This window comes from Ochotona curzoniae, unplaced genomic scaffold (assembly GCF_017591425.1).
Source record: "Ochotona curzoniae isolate NIBS_2020 unplaced genomic scaffold, NIBS_Ocur_1.0 contig_50, whole genome shotgun sequence".
Classification (NCBI taxonomy): Eukaryota; Metazoa; Chordata; class Mammalia; order Lagomorpha; family Ochotonidae; genus Ochotona; species Ochotona curzoniae.
Genome location: NW_024466446.1, coordinates 5,224,221 through 5,243,727, shown reverse-complemented (window position 1 = coordinate 5,243,727; position 19,507 = coordinate 5,224,221). Strand labels below are relative to the sequence as shown.

Below are 19,507 nucleotides of genomic sequence, written 5' to 3'. Positions count from 1 at the left end.
TCTGCACCCAAGATGGCCTCCTCTGCTTTGCTGCACCTTAGAAACTTCAGGTGACTTCAAACTCCGAGATTCACTAATACCCCAGGGAAGTCCTTCAAGCAGTTCATGGAAAAACAGCATTAAAAGATGAGCTCGGATGCAAATTAAAAAAAAAGTCTATGCATAGCGTTTTGTCCAACAAGCACTTTCCCAGGCACCCTTTCATGAGAAAGGACGCACAGATGTCAAAATTCTTTTGCTGCCCAAATTGACTGATCTTTTAACTCCATTTTGCCACCAACTTTTTGAAGTCCTTGCTTGTGTATGTGCCAAACAAGATGTCTTCTAGAAGAGGCACAGAGCAGAGGGGTAGTGAGCTGAGGCTGGAAGGGACATGGCCAGGCGGGAAGATGGGGCTGGCGAGAGGCTGGCTCTAACAGGTACAGGTGAACTGGGGAGTGGGGTCAGGGATAGGCCATCTCCAGGCTTGATGGCACAGAAGGGTAGCTGTGCAAGCCATCAACAAATACTATAGTCCTAAAGGACTAGTGGGGGGTGATTTGGAGTCTTCCCAACCAGAGTGGATGAATGTGTACAACGATGGCTACGTCAGCCACCCTAGCTGACCAATGCATCCTGTATACAGGTACTAAACAGCACACGGACAGTGGGCATTTGGCCTGGCAGGAAGGGTACCCTTAGAGACAGAGAGCCAGCCTCTGCTGCCCATCTCGACTCCCTGGGTTCCTATCAAACACATGGAAAACCTGGGTTGAGTTCCTGGCTCCTGGCTCAGCCCTGGCTGCTGCAGACATCTTGGAGGAGTGAACCAGCAGATGGAAACTTTCTTTTCTCTCCCTATCTTTCCAATAGGTACAAGGTTGACTATTACAATGAAAAAAAAAGGATGCATCATTTTAAGTAAGATAAATTAAAAAGAAGAAGAAGCCAGGAGGCACAACTAAACTAACAACATAATAACTTCACACTTTCTTTTCCTCAAGGGCTATTTTGTGGAAGGTGGTGGACTGGGGAGGGCACTGACTCCAGCAGGGACCACTTACAACCCCTCCCCACCCTCAGCCAGCTGCCTGTAACCACACGACTCGTGAAGTGACAAAGCAACAGCCAGAAAGCCAAGCCCTGCTGGGGGAAGAACTCTGCTCCGTACCCTTCTGACCCAACCTCAGAACAGATTTTCTCAGAAAGGCTGCCTTTTCCCCCACAGAATACACCAGAAGCCTCGGGGACTCCCCACTGTCACCTTCTGAGATGCTTCAAGAAATGTACTGAAAAGGAACGTGTCATCTTAACCAAGGCTTATGTGTCCCTGTCTTTCCCTAGTAATGAAACCTAAGTGTTGTGTGTACAGAACACTGGCTGCTCCACTTTCTAGCCAGCTCCCTGCCTATGCCCGGGAAGGCAGCAGGCAATGACTCGAAAGCCTTGGGACCTTGCACCCATGTGAGATACCTGGAAGAAGCTCTTGGCTCCTGATCAACTGAGCTTCAGCCATTATGGACATTGGAGGATAAAGATCTCTCTGTCCACAGAGCAATTTTATGGATTCACCTGGACTTTTGCTACCCTAGCAGATGTCCAGGCATCTCTTCCTCTCTCAGGTAACTTCGCCTTTCCAATACAAATGAAATCTTTAAAACACGAGCACAGGAACCACTGTGACAACCAGCTGGCCACGCAGCTAGGGTGGAGACCCTTGAAAACAAGCTGGACATTTTTTCAATCACCTATACCCTATCCCCTTGCAACTACTGTTGTACCCAACGGTTCTCGCTGCATTTAACCCAATGTGAAGCTTTCTGCAAACTGACTGGACTATATGCATATGACATACTCTGTGTGTCCAGCCTTCCTAGGACGGCCTGCTTCCCCAACGAGGATCCGCCTCTAACGCCTTCACACCACAGTTGCTGTCTGAGAGCAGGGCATTGCCAACGCAAGCTGTCCCCTGAGGTCACTTCATGGCTTGACAAGTGCCAAGAAGGACATAAGGATGGTGAGGCCATGCTGGATAGTTGGGCAGAGTCAGAAACAGAGCACTTCTCACTGCAGGCAGGAAAAGGAAATGACAAGAGTGGCTCAGTCTGCAGACCTCAATGATGTCACTCCCATCCCTGCCTGGCTAGACTTAGCTCCTTCTCGGGTATACCTGTGTCATGGACTGCCCAACAAGCATAGGGTCTTACATCAGCATCTGCTCAAAGCTACAAGAAACAGGAACCCCTGTGCACACATCCAATTGATGGATTCTCCTTGACTTTTGCTACTGTGGCAGGCGCCTATGCCAAATCATAGCTCAACAAAAGCCCAGAGTTGGCTGTCACCCTGTCATCAACTCCATCATCCACATGGTACAAACTCTGTGCCCAGGATTAGTCCCATGGAACCCCTCTTTTTACTAAAATCACAGTTGTGGACTGCAAAAAAAAATACCTTTTAAAAAAATTCTTTCCATTGAGGCTATCTCAAGGATACTTTACAAAGTCACAGGAAAATGGGATCAAAAGGTTTGTTATGGTGCAAAAACCTTGAAATTCATGATGTTTTCCAACACTCAATGTATGCCCATGGACTTTCTGGACTCCCTTCCTCCATAAACATAAACAAAAGAAAGAAAAAGGAAATAGAAAAAGCTGTGAGGGAGGGATTAGAATGAAATACAAGCTCAATGCAGAAATAATAATAATATGTGTACCTCCATCAAATCCTTTGAAGAACTATGCATTGATGTCTAGTGGAAACAGGCTGAGAGAAGGGGAGACTGTGTCCTGTTCTTGGTTCGCTCTCCCAGTGTCTGACACAGCATTTGTTAGGATGGAGCCGGGAGCTCACACCATCCTATCTGGATCTCCAAAGTGGGTGGCTGGAGCCTACACACTTGAACGGGCCCTTGGATAGGGGATGTGCGCATTCCAAGCAGTGGCTTAACGTGCAGTGCCACAGTGACTTCCTTCCACCATATCCTGATACCCTGGGATAGTCTCCTCTTTTTATTGCCCTCCCCCTCAAAAGCAACAACTGTAACAATAAAATAACCAATCTCTTGGAACTAGACTCAAATATTATCTCAGGATTCTGGGATACAAATGAGCCTTTTGTATCTGCTGGGTCCTTTGCATGCAAAAGCTTTTAGCTCATATTATTGACTTAGAAATAAGGTGGGGATAGCCCAGCCGGACAGAGGACCAAGGTTCCCAATACCTCCACTTGAGGCACAGAGATTTGGGATAGATCCCCACCCCAGTTAAGCCTTAGCACCCGTTTCTGTAAAAGTGCTTCACCCTCATAGGGTGGGAGGAGCCTGCTCTGTAGTCAGTGAATGCAGGTTCATCCACTGACTACAGAGCAGGCTCCACTGCCCTTGCAGAGAAAATGCAGGTGGCAGAGCCTGGGTGGCTTGTTCAAGGGCACATAACTCCATAGCAGGCAGAACTGACCCTCTAACCCTGGGTCCATTCAGCCCCTGCCAGCCTCAAGGCTTTGGAGTGCCAAATCCCATGAGCCAAATGATGTTAAGCTCCCAGCCAGACCCTCCAGAATGCATAGAAGTGTGTTACAGGGCACAGAGCTGGGATTGAGAAGGACAGATTATTTTTTTTCCCAACAGGGTTGCAATGGGTGGCTCTGCAGGTGAGGGTATGCAAAGAGCAGCTGTGAAACTCTAGTCTTCAGAAATTCGAGGCTTCAACCAATGCCCTCCCAGAGTACACACAGAGCTGGGACTTCATGCAGCTCAGTCGGGGCCTCTCCCCTGCCAAGTCAAACCCAGTGTGGTGGTTTCCCAGCATAGCAGAGGTGAGAAACCCAGACGTCTTCTCCTGGAGCCCACTGTCCAGCCCAGATGCTGTGCTCACTCAGGCACCCCCCACCTGATCCTTCTTCAGTATCCTCTTCCACACACAGCGTAAAACATCTGCAGTGCCCACAGAAACCTCGCTACAGCCAACTGTGATCCATGCAAAGAGGACCTCACGGCCCACTGCCACAAGATGCCCTGTCCACTCACCTCCCCATGAGATGCATGGCACACACGCAGAAGTTGTGCTGGGAAACTGATGGAATGAATGAATGAACAGTCTCCATACAGAGCCTTGGGAACAGGCAGTCATCTGTACAAGATATTAATTCCCCCCCGAAGCCTCCAAAAGTCAATTAGTCAAAACAAACGGCCCTTTCAGCCTGAAAAGTACCCACTCAGAGTCCAATTAGGAAAATGGGGTCTGTGTATATGCAAGCGTAGCATTTGCATTTGATTAATCCCATGGATTATCTAACAGCCCCTTCCTTGCTCCAGGTCCTTCTTTCACTGTTGCCATTCCTTATTGTGAGGGTGGAAAAAGTACGAGTCCCTCAAAGGGGGTCACTGCAGAATTATTCGCACCAGCTCCTTTCCCAAATGGGAGAAAAAAAAAAATTGAAGACTCAGTCATCTGGGTGACTGGTTTGAAAACTGCCAGGTTGCAGCGAAGTTTTTAGCTGCTCTTCCACCCATTTCTTTTATTTATTTCCCAAAAGGCTGCTTAAGCTTTCTGGTCTTCTCTAGGAGGCGGGGAAGGTTGTGTCTTTGGGTGTTGCCATGGGAAAGTGCTAGAAGCAGATAGCCCAAAGAAAAATCTGCCCTTGTGAATGGAAGGCACTCAGGAGGATGAGTACAACCCAAACAAGAGGACTGCTGTCCTGGGGCCACCCCAGGGGAATGCTCACCTGGCCAAGCACAGGTAGGGCGCGTGGGTGGCATGCGTGGGCATATGGGCATGGATGTCCCCAGCATAGCTTCTGACCTGCCAGAAGCAGCTGGCTGAGTTGATGTCGCCTGTGCTGCTTGCTTCCCTTCACTGGCGTATGCCCGAGGTCAGCTCACTAGCCCTGTTGGGCACAATCAGGTCAGCCCAATCCTGTGTTTGCACTAGACCTTGCTGCTGTGTGCAGCTGCGGAGACTACCTGTTCCTTGGCTAACACTGTGTCCATCAGCAAGAAGGGTTACCTGCTGCAGTGGCAAGGAGGGGACAGGGCAGGCACACCTGGGGACATCCTGCCTCTTTTGTGGACACTGGTGGGCTGTAAGTAAGCAGATGCAAACCCCAGGCCGGGCAGGCCAGGGGGTGTGACACCCAGCATGCAGCAGAACATACACAATCCAAGGCATAGAGAGGGAGAGACAGGGAGAGTCTTTTTGCCCGGTTCTACAAGTCCTTGGTGGAGACATTTTAATGCCTTCATGGTGGGAAAAAAATTTACCAAAAAAAAAAAAATAAATAAAAGCAGAAAACAACCCAACAACAATGAAACCCCAATGCTGGCTAGGCTGGCCAGCCCTCCCTCCCTCCCAGCCCTGATGCATTACATTAACCCTAGTGCCTGCTCCCCGCTTCTGGGGGCTGACATCACCTCTCAGCTCTCCGGCGGGGGGGGGCTTCCATCGGAGGAGCTCGCCCAGGGAGGCGGGGGTGGGGGGCAGTGGTGAAGACACTACAGAGACACCACCTTCCTGGCTCCCTGGCCTTGGCCGGAACACCACCATGCTGGCCTTGGCTCTCTCCCACACTGCCACTTCCCTTCTCTGCATCCAGTGCGTGCAGGGAGATGCAACAACAACAATGACACCAGGGGCACTTGCATGATTTTGTTGCCATGAGGATTAGCTGGATTAGGGGGCCAGGACATAAGGACCCCCTGGTGCCATGAGGAAGTCGGCAGTGGTGTGAACTGTATTCTGTCAATATCATCACTTCGCAGAACCCCCAGCCCCGAAAGCAGAGGGGGAGGGGGCTAAGGCTGAGCCACGGGAGGTGGTGGCAGTGGTGGTGCTGGTGGTGAAAAAAACTGCTCGCAGTGCCAAACGTCTGACCTTGTCATAGCCACAAACTCGCCATCTGGAGGTGCAAGAGTCATTCAAGACTCTTCTTTGCAAACGGGAAGCCTGGGAGATGCTTCCTCTTGTTTGACGGATATTTGGGGGTACAGTAGGAGTTGGGGAGGACAGGGTAGTTGGTGCCCTTGTACGTAAGGCTCACACTACATCTGCCAACCCTTTTCCAGTGGAGCAGGTGGGGAAGAGATTACCATGGTTGAACATGAAGGAGAAGCGATCCACGGAGGAGAGTGGAGGGACTGGGGCCCAGGAAGAGAAGGGAAAAATCTGCTGCTAACTCTGGGGACACTCCGGGTCTGAAATTTACCCTAGCAGGAGCTGCCCTAGCCCCTGCCCAGGTGCCAGGTCCTATAGTAGGGAAACAGTTTGTGGAAAAAAAGGAGTGAGCTCTCTGCAAGTGTGTGTGTGTGAGTGAGAGCATGCGCTTGTGTGTGTGTACGCGCGTGCGCGTTCCTGTGCAACCTCTCTTGCACAGCTCTGGCTGTTCCCTCAAAGCCGTCCGTATCTGTTATATTTCTGTCTTTCTCTTCTGTTTGGCGTATTCAGCCACAAGAGAAAGGGAGGTGAGCTGTGCCGGCTCTGACCTGCAGCTGGAACACAATAGTTTCGCACAGCCCTGCCGACCCCTGACATAAATTTTACACCGCAGCTGGCATTTACACACTCAGCATTACCATATGTATAGCGGCTCCGTGCTAATTATGTTAATCATCTGTCTAACTCGCCGCTGCGAAAAATGGTTGTATTTAGCAGTCCAGTGCCTACCAATGCAGCTTACTGTGTGGTTGAAATGTACATTCAGACAGCCCTGAATAGCAAGACTTTTCCACGTTGCTGGCTACATTCAGGCCTCAGAAAAATTTATTCAAGTCAACTGGTTTCGGTCCGCAACAAAAAAGTTACGAGAAAAAAGTGAGTGTGTTCTTGCCCTGACATTCTGGAACTGCTTGCAAGCAAAATGATAAATCAATTGGTGTGGGAAACAAAAAGGGAGAGAGATTTCTTTTTGGGAGCCATGTGAAACTGTAGCCTGTTAAAAAAAAAAAAGGAGAAGAAGAAGAAGAAGAAGGGGGGAAAAAAGGGGTCATCCTGTTCCCTAAATCTCGAGAAAGAGCAGTTAATAGATAGTTAGCCCTAATCCCAATTCTCTCAAATTGCTAGCTTTGTTTGCAATTAAGCAAGGTATTAAACACATGCATTTTCTCCTCCTGGATCATGGGTATACTAAATGCATGATGTGATATTTATCATTTTTTTTTAACCACTCAGTACACCACGTGTGGGTCTCATGGGTTGGCGCTGAGGGGTGGGCTGGAAGGGAGGAAATAATTTCTTAAGCAGCTAGAAAAAAAATTACACTGTTATATTCTCTCTTGGAAAGCCTCTATTTAAACAAGAGGCAGCATGACGTTCAAGTCTATTTTGTGAAGGTTTCTGATTTCCCATTAAAGAAGGAAAGGAAGTGGGGCTTTGGGAAAAAACAAAAGGGGTGCAGGAGGGAAGGAAGGGGGGCGTTGGCCCGCACCTCCCAACTCCCTAAGATCAGCTGTTTCTTCAAGCAGTTGTCTTGAATCACCCTAGAAGTGACTTTCTTAGGTTGTAGATAATCAAGGTCAAAATGAGATTCTGTTTCCTCCTGACCCACAAGATAGGTTCCTTTGGGTTTAAAAAAGCAAACAATCCCCTCACCCCAAAAATATCAAAGCCAAGCCCACCAAACACCTGCTTGGTTCTCAGGCTCTGGGTTTGGTTGGCTGACACCTGGGCATTCCAGCTTGCTTCAGGAGTCCACTGCACTGCAAGACCACACCTCCCTGGGGCGTGGCTACAGGTGCCCAGCGCCTCCCTCACCACCCCTACAGAATACCATGAGCCAACCAAAGCCAACTGCAAGGTCATTTGTTCCATAGTTTTCTTGGGCAATCCACCCCCTGCCCACCACTCAACTTCGGTTAAAAAAAAAAAAAAAAAAAAAAAAAAACACAGCCAAAAACCAAAGCACTCACTGGGCCAGCAGGAGGAAGGTGTGCCGGAAGCTGGCCTGACATCTCCTCACCTTTCAGATGAAAAGGACTTGGAATTGCTGCTGGGCCCACAGGAGTTTCTTCCTCTCTGCTCTCCGCCCGCTGACCCCAGGATCCAATGGAACCCTAGCCTGTCTCCCCTGGCATTCCAGTTCAAGCCGTTCGTAAAGTGCTCACTAATTGGAGGTGTGGGATTCTACCCAGACCAGAACGTGGCGGGATCCGATGACTCTGTGGCCCAGGACTTACCCCTCTCAATCTCCTGCTCTTCTGAAATAGGTGGACCACCCTGCCTCGTGGCACACAGCAGTGTTTACATTGCAATACTTGACTGTGTAATACATCTGGCATTTTTGGGCAGGCTTCCCAAGCGAGGGGCCAGAAGCCCTTAAGCAATGATTTAAGGGGGAAAAAAAAATCTCGCACATTGGACTTAACAAAGCCTGTTTGCAGTTCCCTTTGCTCACTTCTGTCCGTGCTGCATCAGTAACAGACAACTATCTTGGCTGCTAAATGGGCTCTGTGGTCGCCTGCAGCTTCTTTGCATTCACCCTAGCAAACAAAGCTCGCAGGATTAGGAGGGGACCTGCTTCACACTGGTCTCCCCTGACATCTACTGAACCCCAGTGTAGAGTGGGTACCTGGTACACTTCTCCCCTAACCCCAAATGTGGCATCTGTAGGTAAGCTCTTGACTGTGAGTCTCCCTAACACACAACAGCTTCTTGAATAGTAGGTAGAAATGACCCCCCCCCCAACTCCCATTTAACAGGGGGAAAAAAAAATCTAATAAGGTACCTGCCCCTTCAGAAACTGGCAGTAAACAGCGAGCGAAAGGAAGTACTGATATGTGATGAGCCTCGTTCTATCTGTGGACTCCCATTTCCAGGAGCTTCCTGCTCAACTTCCAGACCATCAGAGCAGAACTCTCCCTGAAATGTCCACCAAGACCTCTACGGAAGAGGAACAACCCAAGGCCACGGTGCCTGCCAAAACGTAGATAAGGAGACCCATTCTCTTGTATCTCTAGCCAGGTTCCATGTTGCCACTGGCTTGGGCAGGAGGTAGTTCCACTGGGATGCAATGGTGGTGGTGGTGGGGCGTAACACGGTACACACCAGTGCGAACATGCTTCGGTTCCATCTAGTGTTCCTGGATCACCTTGGTATGGACTGCAGAGCCACGCCCTATTCTGGCACGTGGGGAACTACATGTGTTCACAAGAGCGCCGTGTAGAGCGTGCTCTTACAAGCACCTCAACCAAGAGGAGAACCCCAAGATGACAACGGCAGCTCTGCACCCAGACCTGCCCACAGTTGTGCGCGAACCCATGCCTCAGGCCACTTCAGATGTCACATATGTATCTCCAGAGAGCCATGTGGGAGGAGGTCATTGGGTGGCTTGGGGGAGGGGGTGTGGCTGGAAGGAGACTGGCACTGGGTGCTCGTGGAGCAGACTGGTTAGAAGGGAGAAGGTGCTGGAAGCCAGGCAAAACCTAGGGAAGTCACGGTCTGAGTGATACAATGTCAGGGTGGTCCTTTGGGGATACCTAACCTGGGGCAGTGCCTTCCTTTCTCTGCCTGCCCTCGCACCCCACCAGCCAAAGAATGCCAGGAGTTAAAACACTATATTCAGGCAAAATGGCCTCTATTCGATTTGGTCCCCTTTTTGCAAAATAACTTTTAAAATATTCTCACATTTTGTCTTAAAAGCCCAATAAACTTTTCATGCTTAAATATCAAGTATTCTCAGGGGCCCCAATTGGACAGATGGCTGGGCAAGTGAAATGGGTGATCATGACCCCCACAAACACACATACCTATCCCGCCTCACCCCAATATGAGGGGACCAGGGGAGGGGGAACAAGTTCCAGCTCACCCAGAGTGGACAAGGGCCCCTGGGGGGTCACGGGCAGGTCAGCTTTGAAGGAGAACTCCCAACGAAATATAAACATGGCATTGTGGAAACCAGACAAATCTCCCATCGCTCCCCCAGCCAGCATTAATCTCGGCATCAGCTGTGGTGCGGAATCTAAACAAACGGATCAGGCCGGCGCATACATCTGGAAGTTGTCATCCGCTGGAACCTCCGAGTGGTGTGTGCGTCTCGGAAAAACCCTGCGGCCTAACCTGGCCAGGCAGGAATGGCGGGCGGTGGGGAGGTCCGGCAACCTTCACCCCCTCCCCGCAGACAAGGTGGGGTGCCCGGAGCACCCCTAGGCTCCATAGCTGCCCATGAGCCATCACGCCTAGCTTTTTACCTCTCCAAATCCAAATATCACCAGGGCTGCCATCTCTGTGTGTGGCCATGGCTGGAATCTAATTACTCTCTGTCTAAATAAACATATTCTTCCATTAAAAAAAGAAAAAAATCTAGAGGGACCCAAAGAGTAGAGAGGTGATGTGTTTCTGCTGTCTTTGCACCCCTTTGGGAAAGATCCCCAAACCAGAGCCCTGTTGGTCAGCAAGCACCCCGGGCTAGGATGCCTCAACCCCCTACTGCCCACCTCTTGGCTTTGCTCTAGCAAGGGGGTGCCTGAGGCACAGTGGTTTGTGACAGAGTCCCCGCAAGAGCTAAGGCACCCCCTGACTCTGAAAGGAGCCATGGTGTCCACTGTGGCTGGACAAGCTTTACAGGAAGAGACCCCTGTCTGCAATGGCTGAGGTTCCATGGGGTCTTTCTGTGAAATCAGCTACCCTCTTCTATGGCCTTCCTCATGCTCCAACAGAAAGTGTTTTTTGGTTTTCCCTAGCTTTTTTGGTCCCTCTTATAGTGTGTGTGTGTGTACATTTGCTCTTTCAAAGGATATTTTATGAAACACCAAATTGGAAGTTGAAAGTCCTTGCACAGAAAACATGGCAACCTGAATGGTTCCACTGAGGATATGGGATGGGATGGTTATCTTAAAGATGGAGACTTCATGGCAAGGCATGGGCGACCACAACTCCACTGTCACCCAGACAGCTTTGTCCTCTCCAGTCCAACTCTCCACCGGGCCCGACCGCTCAGCCCTGATCACAACATTCCGGTCATCCTGGCACCCAGCTGGCACAGGGCCAGATGTATTTGGCATCCTCCGGGGTCCAGGGCAGCTCCCACCATGAGGGTCATCCCACCCAACAGGTGAGCAGCGAATAAACACTAGGGAGCATATGCGGCACCGAACACATATTATTATTACTGTTACTTCTTGTTTTCATTCTCTTTTAGAGCAAGATCCAAGTTGTAACTTGCTTCCTGCTTCCTTCCTTCCTATGGGCAATAGGGATGCATTTCAAGGCTGTTGTTACCCTTCATGAACAGGTATGCCCAGGGGTGAGCCAGCTTTTGGACAAAAATGAAACAGCTCAGAGAGACCTCTGGGCGCCCTGTGGGCGTTGCAGGTGGATACCAAGGCAAGGGAGGGGACTGCAGAACACAGAGGTGAGGCTCTAGCAGGATCCCTGGAGGGGTGACTGATGGCCTGGGGGAGGAGAGAACCCCACCAACTACTGGCAGGAGGAACCCTGGGGGGCCCTCCAAGCCTACCTCTCAGGAACCCCACCAACAAGGCAGGCAGTCTCTGGCAGCATCCCCATCAGGTGCCACTTCTCTGTAAGCGTGCATGCACACGTGGGGAGGACAGGAGTCTGTGAGCCTGCTGCGTGGAGGGCCCCCACGTCTCGGGAGCCGTGTGCAGTGCCAAGCGAGGATATTTTTTCTACACGACAGCCTCTCCCCGACCTTGCTTCAGCCCTTTGTCCCTGTAACAGCAGATGGCCACCAGAGCATGGCACATGCTTCTCATCACTCCCAAATGAGTGACCTGTCACATTTCTTCCTTTTGCATGGATCATAACCCCAAGACCCAATATGGCATCTAATACAGATGTGACAACCTCTTGAAATGTAATCATAGTATGACCCTTTTAAACATCACAGTCAAGACTCTCGTATCATCAACGCCTTTTATATTCTTCATATAAAGAATTCTTACCGCGCATAGACTTGTCTGCACATACGGCTCATGTATTCAGAACCACCTGTATAAAGTGTCATTTCCCCAGCAGGTCAACAGGCACATCCCAGATAGAAACCCCCAAGGAGATCTCTTTTCTCTGCTGGCTGTATTGAAAAGATAATGTTCTGGCAGATTCAAGGATACTTATGACAAGTTAATGTGTACATACACACATTCATGCAAAGGCAACTGGATACATACATAAACCAAGGACCTTAGAACAGTTCATGAGAAACCATGTGTGTCACTTCAGTACTTTGTGTATCAAATCGGTCTTTTAGGGGCTGACACCTTGTTGCAGCAACCTAATCTTCTGCCTGCACGTGCTGGCATTCTGTAGGAGTGCTGGTTTGAGTCCTGGCTGCTCCACTTCCCATTCCAGCTCTTTGCATATAGCCTGGGAAGGCAGCAGAGGATGGCCCAGGTCCTTTGGCCCCTGCACCCAAACCAGGGAGACCTGAGAAAAGCTCCTGGCTCCCAGCTTTGGATGAGCTCAGCTCTGGCTGTTGTGGCCATTTGGGGAGTGAACCAGCAGACGGATGATTTCTCTCTCTCTTACCTTTCCTTCTCTCTTTATGATAATCTACCTTTCAAAGAAAAGTTTTTAATTCTTTTCTGTGTGCTGAACAGAGTACCTTCCCGTATATATGCCATTTTTAGTACCTTTGCAAATTCCACTCTCTAGGTTAAGTGTTAATGAGGAAATATGCTACTTCTATTCTGTGTATCTGCAAAGCCAAGCACCCGGTGCAGGCCCAAATTCATGATCGAGAACCTGCCCTGTATCTAAGGAAGCATCCTCTGCAGAGAGGGACAACGTGCTAGCCAAGAGACAGGAGCGCTGAAGGAGCCTCAACTGGGAGCTGACCTTGATGAAAGTCTAGGACAATGGGGAAGTCACTCCCCAAAGCACATGCACACGGTACTCCACTGACCACACTGAATCACCAGCAAGACCTCTTACACAGGTCCCACCACTTGATACTGAACAGTGTGCTGGGCTCCCGGAGTTGGGCCCACCTGTACACCTAGAACTGCTTTGTTGCTAGAGTGCAAGAACCTCACACATTCTGAGCAGAAATCAAGAAATGCCAGATCAAAGGCCAACACAACAGGAAACCAAGTCCAGTGGTCATTAAGAGGCCAGGTGGAGATGGAGGCCCAGACAACTCAAGTGTGTTTTCATTGGCAAAACTGGGGTAACAGTTATTATACCTAAAATGCATTAACACCAACTCTCACACCAACAAAAGTTGATAACAGCCACTTTATAGTGTTGTGGCAACAGCTGAAAAATGAGTGCCTCGTACACCCCAGTCGCTCAACAAAGAATAGCACCAATATTGAGGGAACAGCATTTGGCCCAAGAACTAGTGAACCATTCTGGAACTGCCAGAACTGGAAATAGGAGAGTGGAGGGCCAAGGGGTGTGTCTCCATCCCAGGTATGTCTTCAGCTAGCAGGTGCAGTGGGGGAAACACCAACTCCCGGATTTCCTCCCAGAGCTCACAGGAAACAGTAACACATCATGGCCTCTGTTACAGTGCTTGTGCAAGGTCTACAATGCAAAGTCCCACCCAAGGCCACAGGAATACATCTTCAGTTGTCATCAATGACCCATGATGGGCATTGGTGCTTCACAAATTACCTGTTGACCTAAGGGGCAGGAAGCCCCTTGCCGCCTCTGCTGGGGTTGTGCCTCTCTTCCTCTTCCTCACTTGCTCTTCCATGAAACTTACCTGCCCATCTCAACTCCTCCTGCACTTGCAGTGTCTCACACAGGTCAGAGCTCCTTAGGGGGTCCAGCCTGGCACTACGGATTCCCCAGGTGTTGGGCCAAATGTGTAGCTAGGGGCCTAATAGGCGTTCAACTAATGATTTCTTTGATCTGCCAGTGACACAGAAGAATTACCCTGTGGAACACACCCAAGGCACACACTGTTGTATTAACGACAGGGCTACTTTTTCTAGATCCGCCTCAATTATTTGGACTATTATCTTAATCGTCATTTTTTTCCCAGCTAACTGGTCTGCTGCAGGCTTGCAAAAACACTGCAAAGTTCCTACTCCCTCCAAGGTTGGCTTCCCACTGCCCCACACAGCGGATCCCCGAAGCTGGGGCACAGGTAACTCCAGCTTCCCCATTGGGGTTTTTTGGTTTTTTGTTTTTTGTGTGTGTGTGTGTGTTTTTTTTTTTTTTTTGGTAGCTTTTACCAAAACGGCTGGTTCCATTTTGAAGTGCAACTATCCTAGAATATTTCTTTCATGCCTTCAAAGAGGTGCCCAACCTTGTGCTCAGGGATTAAAACATTCCCCAATATACACGTTTTGTTATTAACTTTTCCAAAAGATAATTAAAAAGCAACTAACGGGGCGGCGGGGAGGGGGAGGGAGAAGAAAAAAAGCGCATTAAAATTGCACATCACCTGAGGCTATACAATGTGTCTGTCCTTGGGAACAATATTGCCTATTTTAAATATACAATTGCATTTTAAAGGAAATCCCCAAATCCAGGCAGCACGAGCAAAGACTGGCACTGCCCCTCCCTCTAAATCCACTTTCTGAAAACATTTTTTTTTTAGCCCCCCATTCCACTGAAGCAGCCCCCACCCGCCAGGAAACATTAATCCACTTTGCAAACACGAGTTCCACTGTGCTTCATCCTTTTTCTTTTCAACTTCTCCCCCCACGAACCCCGCCACCCACCCCCATCCTACCCTCTTTTTTTTTTTTTTTTTTTTGTACCTTGAGACAAATGTTTTTTTCCCCGGGAGTTGAAAGCCATCCAAAAACAGGACCACACACGCCGCCGCCTCCGCAGGCCCGCGCGGCGCCCGTCCCCCACCCCCCTCCCGCCCGCCCCGGCCGCTGGGGGCGCGCGCACAGCCTTGCAGCCGGAGAGGGGGTGGCCCGCCTCCCCTTCGCCCCCCGGCCCCTTTCTCTTCGGACGCGGTGGGTGGGGGGCGGGGCGGTGGGGGTCTGGTCTGTCGGGGTGTGTGTGTGTGGGGGGTGGGGGGTGATGGGGCGAGGCCGCACTGCGAAGACCCTACCGCCGCTCCCCGTCCATTCCGCACTCCCCGCCGGCGCGCCCGCGCCCCTCTCTCCCACATCACCTAGCAGAGCCCAGCGGGGCCGAGTCGATTACAGCGCGGCCTTTGTCGGGAGGGCCTGGCCGGTCGCCAGGCGCGCAAACAATAAACAACTCCCCCGGGCGCGGGCAGGGGCTTTTCGCCGGCCGCAGCGGGGCTCCTAGGTGCGTGCGTGCAGGCCGAATATCTTCATCAATGGGGGCGACGGGCAGGGCTGGGGTCCCGGCCAGGCGCGAGCAGGCGCGCGCGGCGCAGGGGTCTCTTACCTTCCACCCAGAGTTCCTCCACGTTGGTCTCGAGATTAGCTGCCTTTAATCCCACCGCGAAGGCCCCGAATATGAGGAGGCCCACGACCAAAAACTTGCCGCAGTTCTTTTGAATGTAACACCCCAGTTTAAACAAGAGTCTCTGAAACTTCGCTCTCAGCCAAAGCGGCGCTTTCCGGCCGGTAGCCTTCCCCTGAGGACGAAGCAAAAGGCAGGAGTGAGGGACTGGGAGGCCCACGCACGAACGCGCGCGCTCGCCCACTGGCCCAAGCTCACAGCGGCGGCCCTGGCCTCTCGGGGACCCAGGGAGCGGGCGTGGAATGGGTTCTCCAGGCGCCAAGCGTGGGAGCTGCACCTGAGGTGGGGGGGGGAGCGATCGCCAAGGGAGCCCCACTCGCGGCCGTGCCACGCAGGGACGCCAAAGCAGATGCGGCGTGGGCAATGTGTGTGTGTGTGTGTGTGTGTGGAGGGGAAGCCACGGTCGCCCCCGGCTAGTAGGAGCCTGGGTCTGCACAGCGCAAAGCCGGTGAACTACCTCTGCCGAGACCCCCACCACCCCCTCCAGGCCGGGTGCCGGCGATGCGCTCGCCGTCTTGGTCCGTGTATCTCGGGCGGCCCCCGGCGGGAGTCCACGTGGGTGAGCGCGGCAGCGGGAAGCTCACTTCCTACGCGTTTCTTTCCACTGCGTTAGGAGCCCAACGAGAAACTTCAGTGCGGCAGCCGCGCGCGACTTATTTGGGGGGCAGAAAAGGGTACTTGCACTTTTTTTTTTTTTTTCTCTCTCAGCTCTGGGTGGTTAAGCGTACTAGTGCACATGGGGCCGGGGCCCGGGCTGGCGCGGGCTGCTCCCCGCGGGCTCCGGTCCCGGCGCTTGCCTTCCCCGGATTCCACACATTGCAGCGAGCTTCGTAAACACAATGAACCCGGCCGCCGGGCAGAGCCGCGCCGCGCACTTAAGGTGGCAATTTGTTTACCGCGGCCCCTCCGCGCCGCAGGCTCGGAGGAGCGGTGGCTGGAAAGTTGCGGGGGAAGAGGAGGGATGTCCCCCAGACAGGCTAGGTTTTAAGGCAGCGGAGATTTCGGGCTCAACAAAAGCAATGCCGGCTGCCAAGAAAAGAAACCACCTTTATTAAGGCTCCCTCCTTCTATCCCCCCCCCCGCCCCGCTGCCTCTCCCCGCCTCTCCCCTCCGCCAACCCCCCTCTTCCAAGATGTTAAGAAATGTGGCAGGATGCAGGGGCACGAGCAGAAGGCGCTCCGGGGTCCCGGGGGACTTTGGGGCGCGGTGGTGCCCCCCGCACACCGCGGGCGCAAGGCTCCGGAAAAGGCGAGCTGGGGAGGGCGCGCGCGCACACATGCACACACACACACACACACACACACACACACCCCTCCACCCCCTGCAGACTTTTCCTCCCAGCACCAGAGGGAGGGTTTGAATTTTTTTCAATCCCCACTTGTCTGCTGCTTTTCCGAGGGGTGTGTGCGTGTTGGCCGCAGAGACCCCCCCCGAGGAGGAAGAGGAGGGTAGGGAGAGAAGAGAGTTTGGAAATGCACCTTGGAAATCTGCTCCAGAGCGAAGGCAGCGTCGCAGTAGCTGGGCCGGTGCAGATAGTCCGGGTCCGGCACGGTGGCGGCGGCGGTGGTGGCGCGGCGCAGCCCCCCGACGCGTCTACGCCTCCCGCCACCGACCGACCAGCCAAGGGCCCCGCTGCCGCTGCCGCTGCCGCTGCCGCCTCCGCCGCGGTCCTCCAGGAGCTCGGCGGCGTTACCAACTGAGGCCATGTTGCCGCCGCCAACGCCGCCGGCGCGGCCACGGGGACCCGGGCGGCCCGGGGCGCTCGGGCGCTAGGCTTGCAAGGACGCTGCTGTTGGCCACCGGCTGCTCGGGCTCGGGCTCCGATTGACAGACCTGCTGCTGCCTTTGCTGCCGCTGCTCCTGCTGCTGCTCACACGGCGGGCGCTGCTGCCGCTGCCGCTGCCGGGGACTCAGACCCTGCGCCTTCCATTGCCACATTGCGCGGGGGTCCCGAGGTCTCTGCGGTCACCGATGCCCACATCCAGTTCGCGGGAGAGCGAGAACCGGTGCGCGGAGCCAGCCAGTCCTGCGGGTGCTTCCGTGGCGGCGCGCCTCGCGGTCCCCCAAGTCCCCTCTATCCGTCCCCCGCCCCACGCCGCGACCCCCTCACTGCAAAAAGCGCCAGCAGATCCCCGCCGCCGATCGCGCCGAATCTCTCGGCGCCTCCTGGTCCGCGCGAGCGGCTGCCTTCGCCGCGGAGTCCGAAGGTGCCCACCGGCGGGTCTCAGTGCTGCCGGGCCGAAGCCGCAGCTGCTGCTGGCGGTGGCGGTGCTGGCGGCTCCTGAAGCTGCTGCTCGCGCTGCTCGGGTTCTGGCTGCTGCTGGGTTCGCGGTGGCTGTTCGGTCCCGGGCTCTGTTGTCTTGTGCTGTTGGCCGAACCGCGGGACCATTCTGCCCCCGCGCCGCGCGCCTCTGCGGCTGCCTCCGGGATCTGGGGACTCCGCCGTGTGTGTGTGGTGTGCAGCGGGCAGCGGCCGCAGCAGCTCCTTGATTCAATAGATGAGATGGAAGGAGAAAAAAAAAGAACTCTCTCCATTTGGAGAAAGAAGGGGAGGAGGAGGAGGAGGAGGGGAGGGGGTGGAGGGGGAGCGAGCGAGCGAAAGAAAAAGGCTGGAGCTCCCGCCCCCGGGGCTGTCAGATGGCTTGGGTTTCTGCACGGCGATTGGCTCGCGGAGGGCAGAAATTACTCAGCAAACATGACTATTATTAGCTGCTTAGCAACAGCTCACCAAAGTAGAGAGACCACCCAGGTAGGCAACCCCGGAGCGCGCATCCCGGCTCCGGGGCAGCTTCGGAGCGCGCCAGCCTCCGCGCACGCAACACTGCCATCCAGGAACGCGCCCCTCGCCCCTCCTGGCTCCGCTGGTCCCTTTTCTTCTCCACGGGGGCCCCCTTTTTTGTGTGTGTGTGTGTGTCGCCCCCTACGCGCGCTCACGTTCATACACACGCGCGCGCGCTCACACACGCACACCAGAATCTGCCTCGGGTCCGGCGCCGGGCGGGGGGGGGGGCTCTCTCTGTTTTCTGGGCGCGCTTAAACAATCTCAGAAATTCCTCCAAGAAAGCCCTTTCACAGGCACCTTGGCCTCCAGCGGCAGCGAAACCTGGGAGGTCCGGTTGGAATTCCCAGGCCTGCACCGATAATGACAGGGTGGTGGAGAGTGCGCCGGCCTGTGCCAGATTTTTTTTTTTCTTCCCCGTTCCCTCTCCCTCCTCTTTTCTAACTCGGTGGAAAGACTGGAGCCTTTGCAGGAAACAGCGCCTCGCGTTGGTATAAACAAGAAACGTTAAAGAGGAAAGCCACCTGAATAAAAAAAGCAGTCCCCTGCCTTTCAATCACATATATATCTAAATATATAAATTCACGATGGCACAGCCAGCGTGTCACAAAAGTGGACTCCAGACGCGGGAAAGGTGGCGGGGGAAGGGACGTTCCTGTGGATAGCTCCTTCTAGGTAGGACACGGGAGAAGCTGTTGGATCCTTGCAACAGCCGGGAGACACGGAGCGAGCATCTTGCCCCGTCGCCACGGTCCCCCGTGGAACCAGCCTTTAACCAAGTGCAAACGCGGCCGTGCGCGCCGTGGGTCCCAATAACAGCATGACGTCGGGGAGAGTGGAATCAACCCGACACAGGACCGCGCGCGGACGGCGAGAGTTGGTCCCTACGTCCCTGAGGGAGTCCCAGGGCCAGCTCCACGCTGGGGCCAAGTTGCGTGAAACGCGCGGCTTCTGGCGCTGGGTGCGGGGCCGGGAGTCTCCACCACACAGCGACGCTTTTTATTTCATTAAAAAAAGGGGGGAACGGCCAAAGTGGAATGTGTTTTTCTTGCGTTTGTAAAGTTATGAGGTCCTTCCCTGAGCCAAGCACCAGACCCACAAACCCTGGATTCTGCCCTGTTTTAGTATTTATTTTAACCGCTCCCACCCACCTCTTTATTTAAAAAAAAAAAAAAAGTGGGGGGTGGAATGGCAGAGGGCCCCGCGGTAGCAAGCCGCCCACTGCAGCCGTGAAATGGGGCGGTGTGGCTTTAAGATGCACACGGTGTGTGTTCATTGAAAAAAAAAAAGAAGAAAGAAAGGAAGGGAAAGAAAGAAACCCAGATGGAGCAGGCCAGGGGGAGGGATGGGGGGGAGGGCAAGAGAGGGAGGGACGGGGGAGGGGCGGAGCCGCGCGGCC

General features: G+C 53.3%; 1 protein-coding gene across 2 annotated transcripts in view; it reads right to left on the bottom strand.

Moving 5' to 3' along the window:
- The window catches only part of PTCH1 (patched 1), a 45,364-nt gene extending 28,329 nt beyond the window's left edge, over nucleotides 1-17,035 (bottom strand). For both annotated transcript variants that reach the window (XM_040988735.1, XM_040988736.1), the window contains exons 1-2: nucleotides 16,808-17,035; nucleotides 15,252-15,444 (exon numbers count right to left, since the gene is read on the bottom strand). In XM_040988735.1, the coding sequence (XP_040844669.1) occupies nucleotides 15,252-15,444; nucleotides 16,808-17,035 (421 nt within the window). The remainder of the gene's footprint in view (nucleotides 1-15,251; nucleotides 15,445-16,807) is intronic.
- Between the last annotated feature and the right edge of the window lie 2,472 nt (nucleotides 17,036-19,507).